Here is a 22,514-nt window from a genome sequence, read left to right on the forward strand (position 1 = left end):
TACATAGGCTGTCACTTTTTGTCCAAGACCAGATTTTCCATTTATACATTGATCCTATCTCCTCTTTATCTACCCAAGGACTTTGCTTCAGTAGTTATCTTCTCTTCCTCTACCCTGATAAATAGTTACCTTTCTCTTAGATTATTCTTAGCATAAACAAATATATTTTGTCTTATTTTCAGATGAAAACCAAAAAACCTAGCTTTGAATCTTGCTACTCTCCCATTTTTGTAATCCCCCATCTAGGAAAATTCATTTATAGAATTCACTATAAAAATCATCAGGGCGCCTGGGTGGCTCAGTGGGTTAAGCCTCTGCCTTCGGCTCAAGGTCCGGGATCGAGCCCGACATGGGGCTCTCTGCTTGGCAGGGAGCCTCCTTCCCCACCTCTGTCTGCCTGTCTCTATGCCTACTTATGATGTCTCTCTGCCAAATAAAGGAATACAATCTTTAAAAATCATCAGAGAAGACTTAAGAGTAATGTTGCAGATACCCTGTGGAGGAACCACCCAGTTTAAGGAAGAAAACATTATCAATTCAGTTGAATGCCCCTGTGAATCTTCCCCAATGGACTTCCCTCCCTATTCATCAATGTCACATGCCTCTCTAATGTAGTTACCTGTTATCTCCAGCCCACTGCACTGAGATTTTACTGGTCAAAGTCACTTACCCTTGACTTCCAGGATGCTCAATTCAGTAGTCAGTTCTGTTTCCCTTTAATTCAGTTTTTCAGTATCCTTTGGTATTGTTGACCGAAGCTGCCTTTTTGAAACTTGGTTCACTTAGTTTCTGTAACATCATATTTAATGATTAAATATTCATAGTTGGAGAATGTTTCCTCTTCTGTCAGACTGTTTCCTGTAATATGGATTTATTCTGTCAGTATTTCTTTCCCTACATTACTTCCATCTTGAATTGGCTTATCTTTTTCCTTTCTTGGAAACGTTGGGTGTCTCAGGACTTAGTTCTCTAAGCTTTTCTCTTCTCCGTCTTTACTTTCTCCTCATGTTATCTCATGGTTTAAATACCATCCACAGCTAGCTCTTAAGTTATAACTCTTAAATCACTTCCTGAACTCTGGACTTGCCTTATTAATCTAAGAGCTACCTTGCCCTGAACGTCTGAACACAGAATTTTCTTTCTTCTCCTAATCTTAATCCAAATCCCCACTTTTTCTTCACTTGTGTCTCATTAAATGGTACCTTCACTCACCCAGTTATCAGGTCTGAAATCTAGAAGTTATCCTTGCTTTTTCTCTTTTAGCTTTTACTGTAATTTCAGTCCATTAGCAAAATTTATCCTAATTCCAACCACTTGATTGAATCGTGATTCCAATCACGACCACCATTGCTACTACCCTAATCAAATCCCCCTTTACCTCTCACTCCAGCTGCTGAAGTAGCCTCTTAACTGATCTGGCAGCCATTCTCACATTCTGTATACTTTGCCTCAACAACATCCAGAATTATCTAAACCCTGCAGTGGCTTCCTAGCTTTAAAATAAAATTTGAACTCTTTATTAAGGCTTTTAAGGCCCTTTGCATGCTGAATCCTGCCTGGTCTCCAAGGTCATTTCCTACTACTTGCTATTGTTCTCAAAATTAAATATGCAGGGGCTCCTGGGTGGCTCAGTGGGTTAAGCCTCTGCCTTAGGCCTTCAGCTCCCAGCTGAAGATCCTAGGGTCCTGGGATCAAGCCGCACCCCCTCTGGCTCTGCTCCACAGGGAGCCTGCTTCCCCCACCCCCCTCTATCTCTGCCTACTTGTGATCTCTGTCAAATAAATAGGTAAAATTTTTTAAAAAATTAAATATGCATAAGCTTTTGAGATGCTAAACATCATTCTTTTCCCCTCCCCTCTTTGATTATCACACAGGTGATCTTGGGGCCACAGTATTACAAACTAAAGTTTTATTAAATCTAAGTAATGAGAGGACAAGAATGTATTTTCACAATGAAGAAGATTTTTAAGTTTATGCTTATTCGAGCTTTCTTTCCCATAAATGTAAAGTTTGAAAAAGCTCTGCAGGTAAAATGAATATTTTCCCCCTCACCTACCCATTACCAGCAAATAACATATTCCTCTGTGGCCTGCAAATATCATTTGTCTTTCTTTCCATTTTTTCAAAATCCAGTAGTGGACATTTAGTATGCTTTAGATACTAGGCAGATAATTAAGTTGGGATTTTGTCATAAAATTACAGAATTTGACATTATGTACATTTGATGAGGCTCTTGTAGCCAGAGGTAAGATTTTCCTCAGAAAAGAAGTTGACCCTGAAATCACCCGCATGTTTGCCAAGCACTGAAATTGTTTTATGTTTGTTATCAGATTGTTTTTTAAAGATTTTATTTATTTACTTGACAGAGATCACAAGTAAGGAGAGAGGCGTGGGGGAGGGGGCAGGCTGCCTGCTGAGCAGAGAGCCCTAATCCCAGGACCCTGGGATCATGACCTGAGCTGAAGGCAGAGGCTTTAACCCACTGAGCCACCCAGACTATATTTTAGATTAGAATATATTTGACATCTTTATATCCAGTGGCCGTGAGTTTTGTTTGTATATAAGATTATTTGGGTTTGATTAACTTTTTTTTTTTTTTGACAGACAGAGATCCCAGGTAGGCAGAAAGGCAGGCAGAGAGGGGGAAGGGAAGCAGGCTCCCCGCTGAGCAGAGATCCGGATGTGGGACTCAATCCCAGGACCCTGAAATTATGACCTGAGCCAAAGGCAGAGGCTTTAACCCACTGAGCCACCCAGGCACCTGGGTTTGGTTATCTTTTAAGACTCAACTTTGCCATTCAACAGCCTTCTTATTTGCCATTTTAAAAAATAGTGCTAACTCACTTTTGTTGGTCAAACAATGGGCAAGCATTGGTGATGTTTTTATCTAAACTTTGCAGGAATTGTATTTGTTATATTCTTTTTTTTTTTTAAGAATTTATTGTTAAGTAATCTTTATATCCAAATTAGAGCTCGAAATCCCAACCCTGAGATCACGAGCTGCATGCTCTACTGACTTAGCTAGCCAGATGCCTCAATTTTGTTAAATTTTTGTCAAATTAATAACTTCTGTACTTCAAAATGTGTTGTGAACTCTTTTATACTAATTCATTTTAAAGATTGAAGGTTAGGCAGTAAAATAAGATGAAGCAATATCCTATTAACATTTCTAACTGTTAATAATTGTCTCCTCCTTTTACCTGTTTATTTTTAGTAAATGTTAGTTTTATACAGTATTCTCCTCTGTGTTCAAAGGCCTTGCATATACCTTCTCTGGGGTAAGCAGAAGGTTGATATATTTCCCTCAACTAAAGAATATCGAGTTGTGATTTATTCATCTATTAAAATGACTACTGACCTGGGTAAATTACTATGCCTTTCAGGGTTCCAGGTTGTTTTTCTTCTTTGTTTTTTTGTTTTTATAAAATAAAAGTTGTTTTAGACTAGGAGTCTGTAAACTATATTCAGCTGGCCATATTTGACTCTTCTTGTATAGGCAGTGAAATAAGAATGGTCCTTATATTTTTAAAAGGTTGTTTAACAAAAAAAAGACTAATAGCAACAGTGATCCTCTTTGGTATGCAAAACCTAAAAATATTTACCTTTTGACGTTCTTATATTTACAAAATATTATCCAAGGATTATAATACTAAGATATAGGGCAAACAAATCTTTTTTTTAATAATTAGAATGTCTTGATCCTTTAAAGTTAATTCATTTGTGTTAATTTATTGGGAACATAATTAATGAAGTTGTATATTGTATAAACTGTCTTTTTATATATGGGAAGCCAAGCTGGAAAAAATTTAAATTTCCCTGGTCAAATTAGTTTTGTTTTAGGGATAATTAACATATAAAACAGTACCTTTGGCTAGGAAATGTCTAAAAAGTTTCTTGAAATAATTAATGCAAGTATTAAATGACAAATTGGGATATACTGTTTTTTTTTTCTATGACTAAAATCACTATATTTTTATATTTTCTTTCCTTCCATTTAGATAGAAGCAGACTTGGGATATCCTGGAGGTAAAGCAAGAATAATTCACAAGGAATCTGATATCATTACTGCCTTTGCTGTTAATAAAGTAAGTGCATAGACTTTTTATTCTTTGATTATTAAGTATTCATTGTTGAAGAATGTCTACTATTATGTCAGCTTATTCAGTATTAGTAATTCTCTTTCCCAAAGCTAATTCTCACTGCCTAAATTTCAATCTGAGTAAGTTCCTTTATTTTATAAAATGATTATATTGTTTGATAATTAAATTTATTGGATATGTAGCAGATAAAGTGATGTTTTATTACTAAACAGAAAGAAATATCAAATATTTATATATGCAATAGCCTTTAGAATTTCTACAACACATTAAAGCATTTAATCTAAAAAAAAGTTTTTTATTTTCCTTCTATGAATATATTGAATGTGGTTGTTAATATTAGATCAAATTCAGGTTTTTACATGACTTACAGCAATTCTCACCCATTGACTTATAGCTACATTAGCTGTGTAACTAGTTTCTTCTTTATATTCCTTAGTCTTCTACATAACATGTTCCTTAAAGCTGTCTGGGAGCCCCTTAAAAAAAGAATAGCCTTAGATATACAGTCATCCTAAGTCAAATTTATTTTAGTGTGCCTTGGTGGCTTAGTGGGTTAAGCCTCTGCCTTCAGCTCAGGTCATGATCTCAGGGTCCTGGGATCGAGCCCCACATCAGGCTCTGTGCTCAGCAGGGAGCCTGCGTCCCCCTCTCTCTCTGCCTGCCTCTCTGCCTACTTGTGATCTCTCTCTCTCTCTCTCTGTCAAATAAATAAATAAATAAATAGATAGATAGATAGATAAATAAATAAATAAATAAATCTTTAAGAAAGAATTTACTTTAATCACTTTCTCCTTCTTCCCTAAATGCCTTGCTGCACAGTTTTACTTGCATACACACACAAATACACCCCTATACATAATTACGTATATCTCCTTTTTCACATATTCCTAACTTTAAAATAATTTTTGAGTATTATTTTAATAAATACCCTACGGCATTATGCATTCAGAATTATTTCACCAGTTGGTTCTCCATCTTCCTATGAAATATCTTTCTTTCCTTTCATTTCTCCTAGACAGTTCCTCTATCCTTCTGCCCTCATCTTTCCCTATATCCTTTGTCTCATTTCCCTCTCATACATAACCCTGAATAGTTACTAGTTCTGTTGAAGACAGTTAGGTTTGGAATGAGCCCCTTAACCAGACAGTTCTCATGTTATAGCATCTGTGCAATATATGGTATAGTATATGTCAATACAAATAGAAAGCTATTGTCTGCACCCAACAGCTATCTTCCTTCCCTTGAAAAAAATATGATGTTAAATATTCTGTGCTATAAAACAAGCTCACTTCTTTTTCTTTTTTTTTTTTTTTTGGATATATATAAGTAATTAGTAATAAACAGTCATCCACATATTATATAAAATCTCTTGTTCACTGTGCAAGAAGAGTGTACCTGTTTAGTTTTTATTTCTCCAGATTATCATTTTACAGCTTAAGTTTATAGATGAGAAATAATACCTTTTGCTTTAAATTCCATTATTTTAAAATGCTGATGAGATTGAACTTTTTTCCATTTGTTTAGTTGTGAGTTATCTGTGTTAAGAACTGTGAAAGGTCTAAGATTTATTACTAATAACAGAAGCATTATCCAGAATATCAGCATTTATGCTGTAGTTCCCTGTGTTAATATTACCACAAGTGGCGGGGAGGGGGCCAAATGATAACTGCAGGTTGTATTATACGAAAGGAACACTGAGTTAAGGGAACCTTAATTTTCTCTAATGTACATTAGGTTACCTGCCCTTTGATCTGGAGGGAGATGCTATAGGCTTATAGCCATTCTGCAGAACCAACAGCAGTCAGTAAGTCACTCACCAGACATGCAGAAACAGAGAGACCTGTGGAGAATTATCTCTAAGCAGTCTCATTACATCCTTTTTCCATTTATGTCTCAGTATTCATTTTTTCCTTTTGCTTTTGTATTAGCATTTTACATAATGGAAATGTTAATCCTATTTTCTCTTTGCTGTCAACATTTTTATTTTCTCTTTTCAGTTCATAGATGTTTAAAATTTTGTATCATTTAATCTGACCAACTCTTTAAATTAATATTTATTTATTTAGTTTAAAGAAGGATAGAGAGAGAACGTGGGGGAGGGGGAGAGAGTGGAGGAAAGAGAGAACCTTTTTTTTCCCCAAAGATTTTATTTATGAATTAGAGAGAGAGCACAAGCAAGGTGAAGGGCAAAGGGAGAAGCAGACCACTCAGCAGGAAGCCCAATGAGGGGCTTGATCCTGGGATTCTGGGGTCATGACCTGAGCCTAAGGCAGACACTTAACCAACTGAGCCAGAGAGAGAAAGAGAGAGAGAGAGAGACATCAGCACACTCTGCACTGAACTTCTGTCTCATGACCCTGAGATCACAACTTGAGCTCAAACCAAGGGTCAGATACTTAACGGCTGTACCACTTAGGTGTCCCTACAGTATCCATCTTTTAATTTATCATTTATTCTGACAAACTTTCCCCACTCTTTTTCTGTCTACCCCTGTATCTTTCACATATTCCTTTCCCAAATTCTGTTTTTCTTGTTTAAGCCTGAAAAGCTTTAGGTGAAAGCGATACTATCTTATTTGAATAATGTACTTTTATTTCTTTAGTTTGATGTTCCTTATCTCTCTCTACCTTCTAGAGCTTCTATCCAGCACCTCCCTCCACATTTCAGAACTGTGTAAACCTTAGGGAGATTGTACCACACTAGCAGACCCGAGAGAGAGTGCTGGGAGAAGAAATAAAGTGGTACATGCATTACCATTTAGAGGAGGCTTTGTGTTAGATGCTCTTCAGTTCTTAGAACATAAACATATCTCCAAGCTCAAGCGGATAGTTATTACACTCAAGATTTAATTATTAAAATTAATTCTAAGTATTCGTTTGTGATAATGCTGTCTTTTCTGCATCCTAAAGTTTCTATGGGCTATTTTGTAGTTTCCATTTTTAGAAGTGGCCCATATACATGTTGTGCTTTTTTATTTAAAAATTATGATATGATTTGTTTTTCAGGCAAATAGAAACTGCATAGCAATTGCATCAAGCCATGATGTTCAAGAACTGGATGTTTCTGGAATTCTAGCTACACAAATCTATACTTGGGTAGATGATGATGCTGAAATGGAAACCAAAGGGTACTTTTATACTTTGTTTTTAATTCATTAACATTGTGTTAAATGATATCCACAGAACTATAACTTCCAAAAGATTTTTAGAGGAGTATTCCTAGATTGTGAGTATAGTGGATACTGATATGATACAGAATGGAAAAGGGGTGGCAGGCACTTTAAAGAAAGGAACTGGGGGTTAGAAGAGAGTAATGTGAGAGATTCTGCAATTGTTCACATTGATGAAGTACTATTTCCGAGTTAGGAGTTAAGAGCTGAAGAAAATTTTAGAAGGAAATACAAAAGCATATATTAGAGCTTTCAGGAATAAAGGAAGACATGAAGAACTAATGGGTTGCTCTCCTTCCGGTTGATGTTCTTTTGTAGATCAGAAGATTTCTTGGTTATACATGCTCGTGATGATTTAACAGCTGTGCAGGGTACAACCCCATATACACATAGCAATCCCGGCACTCCAATCAACATGCCTTGGCTTGGCAGTACACAGACTGGCAGAGGAGCATCTGTGGTATGTAGAGTTCAACATACTGTGGATAGGGGTGTCTGGATGGTTCAGTCAGCTGAGTGTCCGACTTGATCTCAGGGTGTGAGTTCAGGTCCCGCATTGAGTTCCATGCTGGGCATGGAGCTTACTTCAAAAACAAAAACAAACCCCCCACACAAAGTAAAAATACTGTGTTTAACTGTCCCTTTCCCCCCCTCTACTTTAATAGTTAAAGGGTGATTTAAACATATTTTTTAAAAATCCTCAACTTTTTAGTAAGTCATACTTGCTGAAAATTATAAATTTAGATTATGAAGAATGATATGTATTTTCATATGAAAAAGATAAAAATTATTTAAAAAAATAATTTAAAATAGAAAGAGCTGTATTTTAAGAGCTCTATTTAATTATTTAAAACTTATTGGTACAAATCAGGTATCAGCAAGCTGTAGTCTGTCAGTCAAACTGTTTTTGTGTAAACGTGCTTGAGAGTAGTGTTGACTTTTTTCAGTGGTAGAAAAGTCAAAAGAAGAATGGTATTTTGTGACACAAAAAAATTATATGAAATTCAGATTTCATTATCTATAGGCAAAGTTTTATTGGAACATAGCCACAGTTATTTGTTTGTATTTTGTCAGAGGATCTTCTTGAGCTCTGATTAAGTTGTCATCCATGTTTATCCCTCAATGAGATTCTTTTATTAATACTTAATGATGCATGGAGTCATAGAATCCCAGGACCAGTAATTCTTTCAGTGGCTTTCTGGTGGTGTGGTTATTTTTAGTTTCCTAATTCCTATAGAATTCTTTGGAATTCTATTCAGTAATTCTTTCAGTGGCTTTCTGGTGGTGTGGTTATTTTTAGTTTCCTAATTCTTATAGAATTCTTTGGAATTCTATTCTTGGCCTCTCCGTCCCCACCAACACACATACTAATTTTTTTTTTTTTTACTAATTAGTAAGGGTAGTTATTTTAATAAATGTTTAATCATCCTTAATAATACCTGATAGTATTTTATATTAATGTAGTTCCTCTGTTGCTCATAAAACCTTATTTTTGTTCATATAACCTTACTATGCTCTGAGATACCTGTTGAGATAGCTGTTATAATTACTCCTACTTAGCATTTTTCAGATGAAACTTAAGATCCAGAAGGGTCTAGTGATTTAACTTAGGTCATTATCTCAGATTTTTGGTAGAGCTTATAATAAAGTCTTTTATTCCTCCTACCTAGCTCACTGATTTCAGGTAGGAGTGTTCAAAGTATTGAAGAGTTTGAAAAGCAATCTAGGAATTATTCAAGTGAACTGTCTTGGTCATTTATAGTTCATTTTTTCCGACTGACAGATACATTAAAATTCACTTCTAAAACCTACTGATATTATCTTCTTTTAAAGGAAAACTTAAAGAGAATATACAAAATATGTAAAAAGAAATAACGGGCAATTTCTCCAACTCCACTTTCAGAGAATACAATGAACTTCTTCCTTTAACAGTATCTTGCTGGTCTCTCTGCTTCCACACTTGCTCCCTGTGTTCTGGATACAGTGGCCAGAGTTGCTCTTTTCTAAAGGATCATTTAGGTTGTCACTCTGGTGTTTAAAACTTTCTAATTTCCCAATACAACTTTAAAAAAACAAGTCCTTAAGGTGGCCTTTGTAGTCCTCTGTGATCTAACCCCTGCCAGCCTCTGCAGCCTCATCTCTGTTCATTCTGTACCTGATTCGCTTTGCTGTAATTACAGTGGCCTTGAGAGGCCACTCAAGAAGTCTCTTGAGAACATCAAGCTCATTGCCCTGTCAGAGCCTTTGCCTTGCATTCTGCTTCAAATGTTCTTTTTTTTTTTTTCTTTTACCATTCAGATCTCAGGTCAGGTTCCCAGGGATTTCCCTTGCTTCTCTAGTGAAGGCATCTGCCCTTCCCCACTCTACCTGTAGTCACTCTGTATGTCATTATTATCCCCCATTTTATCTTCTTTAATAGCCTGTGTCAGTTTTGAAATGATCTGTTCACTATTTATCTTTTTTAACATACTCTGTAATGGAAACTGTGTGAGAGATTGTTATGACTGCCTTAGACACTGATGATCTCTAACTAGAATGGCATTTATCATATGGTCAGTGCTCAGAAAATACTTGTTTTTACTCCAAAGCGTTATAACACAGAAATTTACCTTTGTCATTCTTGTTAGGATAGGATTTCCTTTCTATCTCCATCTTAGTAGAACCCCTTTTCAGGAGGGGAACATTGTGATTTGTTAGGATAATTAGTCTAATTGGTCCCACTCTGTCCTCAAGAAAAGACATTGGTATTATCAGGTGGTTCTTTTTGTTTTGCATTTATTTATTTTTTTTTAATTTTTTTTTAATTAAATTTATTTATTTTCAGCATAACAGTATTCATTATTTTTGCACCACACCTAGTGCTCCATGCAATCTGTGCCGTCTATAATACCCACCACCTGGTACCCCAACCTCCCACCCCCCCCACCACTTCATTCCCCTCAGATTGTTTTTCAGAGGAGAAGGGAGTTGGGGGAAATTGGAAGGGGAGGTGAACCATGAGAGACTATGGACTCTGAAAAACAATCAGGTGGTTCTTTTTTATAAGGATCTTCTAAAATAAGTTATGATTTCTTTCCTTTATATGTTCTGCATATGCTCTTAGAAATTTTATTAAACCTGTGCTTTTGTATTTTTGCTTATGGTTTTACTTTGATATTTTAGTCAGAAAGAAAAGTAAATGAATAGGAATATTTAGGCGTTTCTTTAATTAAAGGAACATGAGATTTCAATATCAAGTTTGCTAAACAGAGGTAACATTCAGCAGGTTTTTGGTTTTTTGTGAAGAATTAATGAAACATTTTCTTAATTCTGTTGCTTTATTGAATTATTAATTCTAACAAAAAAAGAATACTTTTATAACCAACTTCTGCTGTTTTGTAGTAAAATTACAACCATAACCATCCTTCAGTGTTTCTGTCCTTCAGCACTTATGCTTGCCAGCTCTCTTCCTCCCTACCTAGTCCCCACTTTACTCACGACTTTAGTCTAATGGACAATTTAAAATCCACAAGAACAACACAAAAAAATCTACTCAAGACTGATACTATGAAGCTTAGGATAACATATAATTGTAGTTATGGTGCTGTATAAATAGGAATTGTTCTAGTAATTAAAATTATCTCTTTAATTTCACTTATTCTTATTTGACAGGCTACTTAAATCATTCACAACATGATTTAAAAATGGATAAATTAAAAAAAATGGACGAATAGTTCCACACTATCAGTTAAAAATTTATACAATTTTCTGTTTACCTCTTTTTTTTGTTTTTTTCACATGCTTCTGCCTATCTTTTTAACCTTGTACTATTCAGGATTTTTCCAATAAAATTAATGGGATCAGAAAAGAATTGACAAGAAAGGAGGTAAGACTAAATTCTCAAGGTGAATTTGTTCTTAGAGCCTAGTCAATGATGCTGAAAATGTATGTACACTTAAACATGAGAGAGCTGAGCTATTAAATTTAATTTCTGTTATTACATTTAGTATTTTTAGCACCCACAATGTTCAGTAGGAATCACATAAAAATAAATAAATAAATGTTATTTGAATTACCTGTCACATTTTGTATTTTTAATCCTACTTTTTATTGTAACTATAGAAGAATGATTTTTCTTTGTTAACAGATGATTAAGAAAGCCATTAATAATGTCAGAAGAATGACTTCTCATCCAACTCTTCCTTACTGTAAGTTGATAATAATTAGCCAGTGTTCTAAGGAATTTAAAGCAGGTTTTTAGTTTCAGTTGAAAGGTAGTCAGCTATTTTACTTTTTTTTTTTAATAGAGAGTGTCTGCTAGCAAATAAAAACATTTCAAAATTGGATAACAATAGAAAAAGAAATTTTCCTGAATTAATAAAGAAGGCTAACTTGATGCAGTAAATCTTTACTTATGTTGACTGCATATTTCTAAGTTAGAACATTTTAAGTTTTGGACATTTCTGGACACTTCATACAATTAGAAGCTATAGTCATAATTAATTGTTTTAATAATGAGATCACTCCCATCTTTTATTACATAGATCAGAACAGTACCTTGGTCATTTATTGGCTCATCATAGTTACTTTGTATTTTATTAATATTTTGTCAGTTTGCCTTTTATCAGACACACTAATAGTAGGCAAAGGAAGTAGTTACTAGTAAGTTCTTACACTCTCAGGGAAGATATATTATTGTCAGTTAATATTCTTGGGAATTTCAAAAGTTTTTCTCCTTTAACAAAGAACTTAATCAATGGGGAATTTATTTGGACATACTGAAACAGAGTAAAAACAAAAAAGACAAATTTAAAAATATTTGTGCGTTAGAATCAGCATTCATATTGGCATCTCAATATTCAAGTTTTCTTAATATGATTTTTAAGTTGTGCTTCTCATCAAGTTGCCCCCCACACAGTAATAAGCACCACACCTATTAATTAAAAAACATTCATGTTCCTTCAATTTTGTAACATAAAAAATTATACTACTTTTAAAATGAGAGATATTCTGATAAGATATATTTGACAAAACCAGTGTTCTTTTCTACTTCACTGTCCTAAGTAGTACAAGCAGCTGTTACCAAAATTGCATATCAGTGTCCAACAAAAGGGTTCAAAAGAGCTATGTATTTAAAATGAAGAGAGCAACTTCTATTACGGATCCTAAAGGTGTGAAATAATGTAAAATTAATCAGTGTTTTTACTGCATTGAATCATTACTACTGATAATTATACTTAACATAAATTGAGTGGTCCATGTTAAGCATATTTCTAAATGATTCATATGGATTATCTTGTTTACTTCTCATAGCTATCTCATAACTTACATATCATTATTCCCCTTTTTCAGGACAATTTGAAATGGGTTCATGGAGATTAAATAAGCTTCCTTGTATCACAAAATTAGTAAATGGCAAAGTGATGAATTAATAATACTTAGCTTATTCACATTCCTCAGTGAAACAACACATTTGAGATATCCGGTCAGTCAGTCAGAATAACTATCAGAAGTGATTTTTTTCTTTACTGTGCATAACATTCAAGACTTTCTACAGTCTTTTTTTTTTTTCCAGAGAAAATATATAAGTTTAAACATTAATAGTAGGACTGATAAGAAGTGACTCTTTAGTTCACCCAGAAATTGTTAACTGGTTATTATATAAAGTATTTATTAAAGGCTATTAAAAGATCATTTCAAAGACTATTAAAAGATAATTTCAAAAGGAAGTAAAATTTACAGAGGTCTGATTTAATTGCTTCTGTTATGTAGTATGAGAGTATATTCTGAGTCAAATGAAAGTACATCAAAAAACTGTTTTTAAGATTAAAAATACTGAAACGAAATTTCATGACAAAGGTAAGTTCATGTAAATTGACTATGATTCATTTCAAAGGTGCTTCTTTCATAAAGGTCTTCACTTGGATTCAAAAATAAACCTTCCAAAGATGACTGTAATAAATTTGCAATTTTTGCCCTTTATAATGCAGATCTGACAGGAGCTCAAGACGGAAGTGTCCGAATGTTTGAATGGGGCCATTCTCAACAAATAACCTGTTTTCGATCTGGTGGCAATTCAAGAGTTACTAGAATGAGATTTAACTACCAAGGAAATAAGGTAGTATATAAAAATATAAATGGGAAGAGGGCTTGATTATTTTGGAAGTTTATAAATATTACTAGTCTGTGTTTCTGAAGAGAGCAGTTGAGTGAGGTAATGATAAATTATTTATATATGGATTTTTCTTTTATAAAAGTCTTCTCAAAGAATACTTACATTCATTTCATTCTTCTTGGAACATTTATTTATGGGTATGCATGTTTTGTGTGTATATGTGTGTATATATATCCATTAAAATTCACTTAATGATGCTTAAGGACCAACTGTTATAGGACCACCAAATATATTTTTGATTAAATATTTCTACTTTCTTTGTCCTCTGGAACCTACTCAAAGTATGGTCAAGTAGCAAGTAACATCTGGGAGCTTATTAAAAATGCAAATTATTGTGCTCCATTCGGCAGCACATATAATACTAAAATAGGGATACAGAGAAGATTAGCGTGGCCCCTGAGCAAGGATGACACACAAATTTGTGAAGGATTCCATATTTTAAAAAAAAAAAAAAAAGCAGATTAATTCTACTGCAGACCTACTGAGTCAACATCTGCATTTTAACCAAATACTTTTGTGATTTGTACCTACATTAAGCTTTTGAGGACTGGTCTAGAGCAGGGCATCAACAAATCATGGCCTAGCTACATTTTATTTGTGTGTAAAATTTTATTAGAACACAGCTACCTCACTCATTATTTCTTTTCTATAATTACCTTTCCACTACAATAGCAGAGTCCAGGAAAGCAAAGACTTTATAGATGGCAAGGCTAAAATGTTTACTATATGACCGTTTAAGAAATGGTTTTTCAACCCTGCTCTAGAATATCTCTTACTGTCCTCACTTCCCATAATCCTGTTTTTTTCAGACTGCCTCTCTGTACCCCCAGTATCTCACTATCACTTTAAACAACAATTATAGGGACATCAGCCTGCTCTTTGTCTTCAGAACCATGCTTCACTAAAAAGACACAGTGCCCTCACAGATGGTCCATCTTGCCTTGCCTTTTCTCTCAACTTCCAAACCTTTAACTCTCCTCACGTGTTGTTTGTATCTTGGTGTGTTGCAGTCTTATTGCCTACCACATTTATCACTGAGCAGTGTTACCATTTCACAAAAGTCGATGATAATTTTTCAAGTAGCTATGAAATAAACTTTTGAGAGTATATGGTTTCTTAATACCAGTTGGCAACATTCTTTGCTCCTTAGTGGGAAGTTGAGGGGACTTAATCTAGAAGCTTTTAGCATTCCACTGTAATTTCAGTTGTATAATGTATACTTCAGTGCTTATGCTTTTCTACTTTAGTTGTCAATACTATATTGCTCCTTAGCTAGGCTCTGTACCTCAATTCTTAGCTTTCTAATGCATCCTTCATATTGCCAACACAGTTGTATAACTAATAATAGAGTTATATAACCACACTATAAGGGAGATCTCATTACTGGTTCTTTTCAAGAGCCCTTCAAGGCTCCTCATTGTATCTAGAATACCATATTCTTTAGCATGGCATTCAATACCTTCTGCAGTCTGAATTATTTTGTAGATTTAACACTCACTGTAGCTTTCAGCATAAATTTTAAGGTACAAAAAAACTATTCTTCATTACCTACCCCCTATATTTAACAATCTACTTACTGTCCATTCACCCTAAGCATGATGATTCCAAACAGCACAATAGCTAAGCATGCTGTCTCCCTTAGTGTAGGGAAGCCTACCATGCTAAATAAAACAGAGGACAGTAATCCTGGTTAGTCTGTCAATTATGAACAGAAATGGGCTGCCAGAAGTTATTGAGCCCTAAAAGAGGCATTAAGTGGAATAAATGACCTGTGAGCAACAGTTCCTCAGATTTAGGAAGATACTGCATTCTAAAATAAAAATAAGCTGCTATGAAGTAAAACCAGTAGAATAGGAAAGAATTCTTGGAAATTTAAAACATGTGATTCCCAAAATTGTGTTAGTAGAACAACTAGTCATTATAAGGGCTGAATCGCAGAATGGAAATAGTTGAAAATCTAGTTTGTGACTGGAAGAACAACTTAGGAAATTATCCTTTGATAAAAATAATACAAGAAACAAATTAAGACTAAACCCAGGAAAACTTAAAAAGACACTTAAAAGGTATTTCAGAAGAAGAAAAAAAATGATGGAATAGAAAGAAGCACTATATTCAAAGGAATTAATTAGAATAAAAATATTCCCAAATCAAAGAAAAATGGAATTTTTAAAAAGAAAGGACCTACCAAGTACTAGGCAGAAGTATTGAGAAACATCACTTGCCTAGATACATCCTGATTATTTGATTTTTGTTTTTTTAACCCAAAGATAAAGAGAGCTTATAGGAAGGAGGAGGGGTAAGATGATTACTTAGAACCTCTCCACCCCTCCCCTCTAAATGTAATGACATTCACCTACTCAAAGATTATACATAGGAAAGCAATATTCACAGAAGTCTGATGGACAACGAATGGGAATTAGTTGTCATTATCTGTCCAAACAGTCATTCAAACTTGATGAAAAATACATAAAAAAATGTATTTTTAAGTGTACAGAGATATAACATGTTCCATATATCCTTTCTAAAGACCATATGTATGTCTTTTCCAGAAAACAGGATAAATCACAAAAAGGATAGACTTTGAGTAGATATCTGTAACATTCTCTGTGGATAAACAATTGGATAAATGATGAGTTACTGTTCCTAATATTCGCCTTATCAATTTTTTAAAAAGAAAATAGAGAAGTAGATAAAGGATATAATCAAGTCAGTTTACAAAACTACTATGCATAACCAACAGTCCTGACTAATAATTGAAGAAATACATATTAAAATTAGCCTTTTTTCTGTATACCAGCAAATATTTAAAATTTTAGTAATAAGCACTGTTGACTAATGTGTAAGAAAAATAGGTGTATGAATTGATATTACCACTTAGGATTAAATTTTAGCTTCACCTGCCAGTGTTAAATGATGCTGTTTGACAAAGCTGTCCCATTTCTAAATATCTATCGTACATAAATACTCAAAGGTTTATATACCATAATATTTACTTATTTTAAAGGTTTTATTTATTTATTTGAGAGAGGGAAAGAGATACAAGCGGGGGTGGGGAGAGAAGCAGAGAGACAAGCAGACTCCCCACTGTGCAGGGAGCCCGACACTGGGCTTGCTCTCAGGACCCTGAGATCATGACCTGAGCCAAAGACAGATGCTTAACCAACTGAGGCCACCCAGGCGCCTCTGTACCAGAATATTTAAAGGAGCACTTGGTATTAGGGAAAATTGGAAACTGTCCATAAAGGAAAAAGCTTTCAAACAAGTCATAATACAACATATAGTTAAATACTACACTGCACAAGAATGAAGTAGATTAAATGTACTAATACAAAAAGATGGCTATAACAGGTAAAAAATGTAATTGTAGAACTGTATATTTATTATGATTCTCATTTTTTTTAAAACCCTGTGTGAATGTTGGACTATTCATAGAATAGATTTGAAATGGAACACATCACATTGTTAATAGTTTCTAGATCTGGAGGTAGGAGAGGGCAAGAGTCCGAAGTAGACATTTTTTTATATTATAAACTGTATATGTTATTTTTATAACCTAAAGAAAAGAAATGCTTAGTCTTCCTTATCCTTTTATATCTCTAACATACACTCCCTCATTTAATAATTTTGACATTTTCTCAATCAGATTACCCTGAGTTCCCATAGCGGGAATTCTGTTTCATTTTACTTTCTACTCTTATTGACACATTTTTCTTATATATTTCTTGAAGTCCTTATTTTTTCTTGGTCATAATGACAGTTTTCTATTTTATATATACTAAACATCTGTTGCATGACTTAATGTGTAAATCTATTATCCTATTTTTTGAGTACTTTTAGATAATATATAGACTCTGCTTTTGGTTAGTATGATAAAGTATGTATGTCTGATGTTTGCTTATTCTGTGGACCTGGAATTTTCTTAAGCAGCAGCTAACTTTTTCTGGACTAGATCCATGCATAGGTGAAGTAAAAGTCCATTTATCAACAAAATATTTGAGATCAAAATATGGGATTCACAATGGGGGTATGGGTTAATATGTACTTTTGTATTAGTATTAGAAACTTAAAAAAATATTTTTCTCTAAGTTTGGAATAGTTGATGCTGACGGATATTTAAGTTTGTATCAAACAAACTGGAAATGTTGCCCAGTAACTGGAAGCATGCCTAAGCCATACCTGGTAAGCCAAAAATTCTTACCTTTAAACTTTTTTGAATTTTTATTTTATTTTATTTTTGTTGGTTTTTTTTTTTTTTTTTTTTTTTTTTTTTTTCAGAGAGAAACAGAGTCAAGGTAAGGGCACGAGGAGAGAGAATCCCAAGCAGGCTTCATGCCTAGCATAGAGCCCTACATGGAGCTTAGTGTCATAACCCAGAGGTCACAACCTGAGCTGAAATTAAGAGTGGGACATTTAACTGACTGAGCCACCCAGATACTCCTTGAATTTTAATTTAATTTAATTAATTAATTTATTTGACACAGAGAGGGAGCATGAGAGAGAGCGGGAGCAAGCACAAGCAGGCAGTGGAGAAGCAGGCTCCCCACTGAGCAAGGAGCCCAATGCAGGACTCTGTTCCAGGACCCGTGGGATCATGACCTGAGCTGAGGGCAGATACTTAATTGACTGAGCCACCCAGGCACTCCTGAATTTTTATTTTTAAAGAAATAAGGAATATACATTTGAGGCAATAAATATTAAAGCCAAAAAGTGAAATATCTCAACAAGTATAGCTTGGAAATCTTTGTAATAGACTAGACCTCTCATATTAAGTTACTGTTTGATGGAGCGTTCACAAACATTGTAAATTTTCTAGTTTTGTTGACTTAATAATATGTTTATATTCACACATTTGAAAAAATATTTGACTGCAACAGACTTAACTAAAGGAAACAAACTGAGGGTTGCTGAAGGGGAGGTAGATGGGGGGATGGCGTATCTGGGTGACAGACATAAAGGAGGGCACATGATGTGATGAGTACTGGGTGTTTCACGCAACTGATGAGGTACTGAATTCTACATCTGAAACAAGTGGTGTGCTGTATGTTGGCTATCTGAAATTAAATTAGAAAAAGAAAAAAAATTATTTAAGAGTTTAAACATTTCTGAAAACAAATAATTTAGTCTGAGATAATCTAAAATTCTAGTTTTTTCTAAGAAAAAATTCTCACAGATATTGAGAAATATTAAACAATTAGCCTCCTTTTGTTTTCTTTTGAACTTTTAGATGAACAAAAGCACAGGGTCTCATAAAGACTTACAATGCATATGGTTCAGGGAAGTTGTGTGTGTGAAAAGAAAGAGAAAGAGAAAAAGAGAGGGAGAGGCAAAACATGTGCCACATGTTCAAAATTGGTGAATTTGGATAAATGGTATATGAAAATTCTCTTTATTACTCTTGAAACTTGTCTAAAGTTTGGGGGGAAAGACTCAAAAGGTTTAAGTAAGCCACAGATTGATTACATGATCCCTTTTTTATTAATGCATCTACTTGGTTATAAAATTGCTAGTGACAGCAGTAACATTTGTTTGTTTCTAACTGTTCCAGACTTGGCAGTGTCACAACAAAACAGCCAATGATTTTGTCTTTGTTAGTTCCTCCTCTTTGATAGCTACAGCTGGTCTTTCAACTGACAATAGGTAAGAGATTATAACTGAAATTTAAGTGTGCATCTGTATAGCTGAACTTTGTTTTTTATTTGCTTTGCATTTTTGTATCTCAAGAATGTTTTCACAGTTATGCTTTTCAATATTTTATTATAAAGACTTGTTACTTAGAGTAGTTTTACTGTTCTAATTGTAAAGGTAGGGAAATTTTGGTGACCTTAAAAACAAAATCCATTCCTTGTGTATTATTAATATTGCAATGTTAAGACTTCAGGAGAAAATAATTTGATAGTGAAATTAATTTTTCTCCATATTATTCTTTATGTGTTAAGAAAGCTTGAGGCAAAAAAGAAGAACTATTATTTATTGGTCCACCTTTTTCATTAATCCTCATGGTGGCTCTCTTAGGTAGGTATTATTAGTGTTTCATGATTCAAAAAAGAAAAACAACTAGAAACTCAAAAGACTTCTTAGTTAAACAGTAGGTAGTGAGTGGCAGCCTATCTCCATCTCTCCCAAAACCTTAAATATATAAGAAGATGTCTCCTCCTGCCTCAGTCCACAACACCCCTTTTCACTTCCCTTGTGCAGCAGAGTTCTGCTGAGGTTGCTGAGATTTTCTATTTATCAGTAAAGCCTTACTTTGCAATACAAGTTGGATTGTAGGAATATGGAGGCTTCAGCCCATCTTGGATAGAAATTCTTGCGTATGTTAGTGCCTCCTTTGCCACTCATAGAAAGGACTAAAAGCTACTCCCATTCATAGCAGAAATAAGTTTTCTTTGTGTTCCAAAAAAATTCACTGTGTCCTGCTATTGGTATATGTCAGTCCATCTGTCAGATTAGAGAATCAACAAATACAAAAAGTAGTTTCTGTATTCAGGCTTTATATAGCATTATTTGTAAATAAGTGCCAGTCTAAAGTTACTTAGTTTTTTAGGTTAGTAATTTTTTTTAATTTTGTGTGAAAAGTAATCATGCATAAATATATTGGTTACTTGTATTTGGTTCTTTTATAAATTTAAGAACTTCTTATGAGAACAAGGTTCAAATGTTAATATAACTATATGAGACAGCTTATTTTTTATTATGTTGTTAAAATTTTGTGTCATTCAAATAATTTTTTTTTTTCAGGAACATATGTTTGTGGGATACTCTCGTAGCACCTGCCAATAGTTTAGTCCATGGTAAGTTTTGAAAGCATTTTGTAAATTCTGCAAGTCAATTCATAAAGTAAAAGAATTTTTTAATGGCTTGTCTTTAATGACATATTTTTATTAGCCTGTGAGGTTTATTTTTCCCACAGTGGTGCAAATTTTGAAAGCAGAAAAATGCAAGATATGTAATTAATTCTTTACTATACCTGATGAAGGATAGTAGTAGAACATAGATAATATAAAAGTCATGTTTTTACTTTGGATCTGATAACCACTCCTACTCCGCATTGTACTGGGAGTCCTAACAAATACAGTAAGACAAGAAAAAGAATTAAAAGGTATACATTTGGAAGAGGAGTAATAAAACTGTCTTTATTCACAGATGACATGATTGTGTAGAAAAATCTTAAAGAATCTACAAAAAAAAAAAGAAACTTTTGGAACTAATGTGCAAGTATAGTAGAATCACGGGATACTAGGTCAATATACTGAAGTCATTTGCTTTCATATACACCAGCAATGAACAACTGTGACTTGAAATTTTTAAAAAATCACCATTTATAATAACACCCAAAATAATGACATACTAAGATTTAAATGTAACAAAATACATATAGCCTCTGTTGGGGAAAACTATAGAAAAAAGATAAGAAATCAGAGATGTAAATAAATGGAGAGCTAGTCCATATTCAGTGTTGTTAGCCAATGTTGTTAAGATGTCAGCACTTCCCAACTTTACAAATTAAATGCAATCCTAATCAAAGTCCCAGCAAACTGTATTATACATATCAACTGGTTCTAAAAGTTCCTATAAGGAGGAAGCAGGCCTAGAACACTGGATACTGAGAAAAAAACAAACTTGAAGAACTCACACTACCTGATTTCAGGACTTACTATAAAACTACAGTACTGAAAGACACATTATGTATGGGTTAAGAATAGATATAGATCACGGAACAGAAACTAAACCTTCTAGAAGGAAGTATAGGAAAAGATCTGGGTGACCTTAGGTTTAGCCCTGGGTTTTTAGATACAACCTCTAAAGCACTGTCCATGAAAGAAATGATATATTCAAGACTTTAAAATTACCCTCTCCTTAGTATCTACATGGCAAGTAAGCATATGATTAAGTACTTAACATCAATAGTCATTAGGGAAATGGAAACTAAATTCCCCATAAGATACTACTCTATACCCTAAAATGGCCAAAGTCAATGATTCTAGAATACCATATGTTGGCAAGGATATAGAGAACTTGGAGTCCTCATGGTTTGCTGAATGAGTATAAAAGGGAACAGCTGCTTTGGAAAACTGATTAGCAGTTTCTAACAAAGTTAAACATGCACCTGTATATATACCCCAAAGAAATGAAGACACACGCCCACAAAAAGACTTGTATAGGAGGGACGCCTGGGTGGCTCAGTTGGTTAAGCAGCTGCCTTTGGCTCAGGTCATGATCCCGGCGTCCTGGGATTGAGTCCCACATGGGGCTCCTTGCTCCGCAGGGAGCCTGCTTCTCCCTCTGACTCTGCCTTCCACTCTGTCTGCCTGTGCTCACTCTTGCTTGCTCTCTCTCTGACAAATAAATAAATAAAATCTTAAAAAAAAAAAAAGAAAAAAGACTTGTATAGGAATGTTCTTAGCAGCTTTATTTATAAAAGCCAAAAACCAGGAACAACACAAATACATCCAACAGGAACCTGGTCTATTTATGTAATGGAATACTATTAAGCAATTTAAAAAAGGCATGGCCTACTACTGATACATGGGACAACATTCATCAACCTCTAAAACATGTTGAAGGAAAAGAAGCCCGGCACAATAGAGTGTATACCACAAAATTCTACTTATGTGAAGTTCAAGAACGGGTAAAAGTAATCAGATAGAAATCAGAGAGGCATGAGGGAACTTTCTGGAATGACAACAGCATTCTGTGTCTTTAATTGAGTGATGGTTACACAGATGTCTCCATTTGTCAAAACTCATCAGAGGTGAACACTTAGAGTTTCTGCATTTAACACTGTATAAGTTAAATCTCAAAAGTACTAGTAAAACTCAAAAAATCCTTCTCTATAATTTTTTCTTCAGATTCTTAAAATAAGTATATTGAGTACTTAGTATATGCCTCGTACTCTACATGTTTTGAATATATTAACTAATTTAATCCTCACACAAACTTATTAAGCAGGCTGGATTGTCTCTTTTTACAAATGATGAAACTGAGACTTAACATTAAAAGAAAAAAAAAGTAATTCACCTAAGTTATACATTTAAACCCATGCAAAAAAACAAGATTTATATCTTGACATCCTGACTCCCAAATCTTCATT

At 34.1% G+C, this 22,514-nt stretch overlaps 1 protein-coding gene across 5 annotated transcripts in view; it reads left to right on the top strand.

Moving 5' to 3' along the window:
• DMXL1 (Dmx like 1) overlaps positions 1-22,514 on the top strand; it is a 126,009-nt gene that overhangs the window by 98,114 nt on the left and 5,381 nt on the right. For 3 of the 5 annotated variants that reach the window (XM_082724143.1, XM_082724146.1, XM_082724142.1), the window contains 8 exons: positions 3,999-4,085; positions 7,106-7,227; positions 7,588-7,729; positions 11,396-11,456; positions 13,239-13,366; positions 17,510-17,602; positions 18,969-19,060; positions 20,162-20,214. In XM_082724143.1, the coding sequence (XP_082580269.1) occupies positions 3,999-4,085; positions 7,106-7,227; positions 7,588-7,729; positions 11,396-11,456; positions 13,239-13,366; positions 17,510-17,602; positions 18,969-19,060; positions 20,162-20,214 (778 nt within the window). Of the gene's footprint in view, positions 1-3,998; positions 4,086-7,105; positions 7,228-7,587; positions 7,730-11,083; positions 11,192-11,395; positions 11,457-13,238; positions 13,367-17,509; positions 17,603-18,968; positions 19,061-20,161; positions 20,215-22,514 lie in introns of those variants that run through there. The other 2 variants (XM_082724145.1, XM_082724144.1) reach the window with 2 other exon arrangements.

Source organism: Mustela nivalis (assembly GCF_964662115.1).
Source record: "Mustela nivalis genome assembly, chromosome: 3".
NCBI lineage: Eukaryota > Metazoa > Chordata > Mammalia > Carnivora > Mustelidae > Mustela > Mustela nivalis.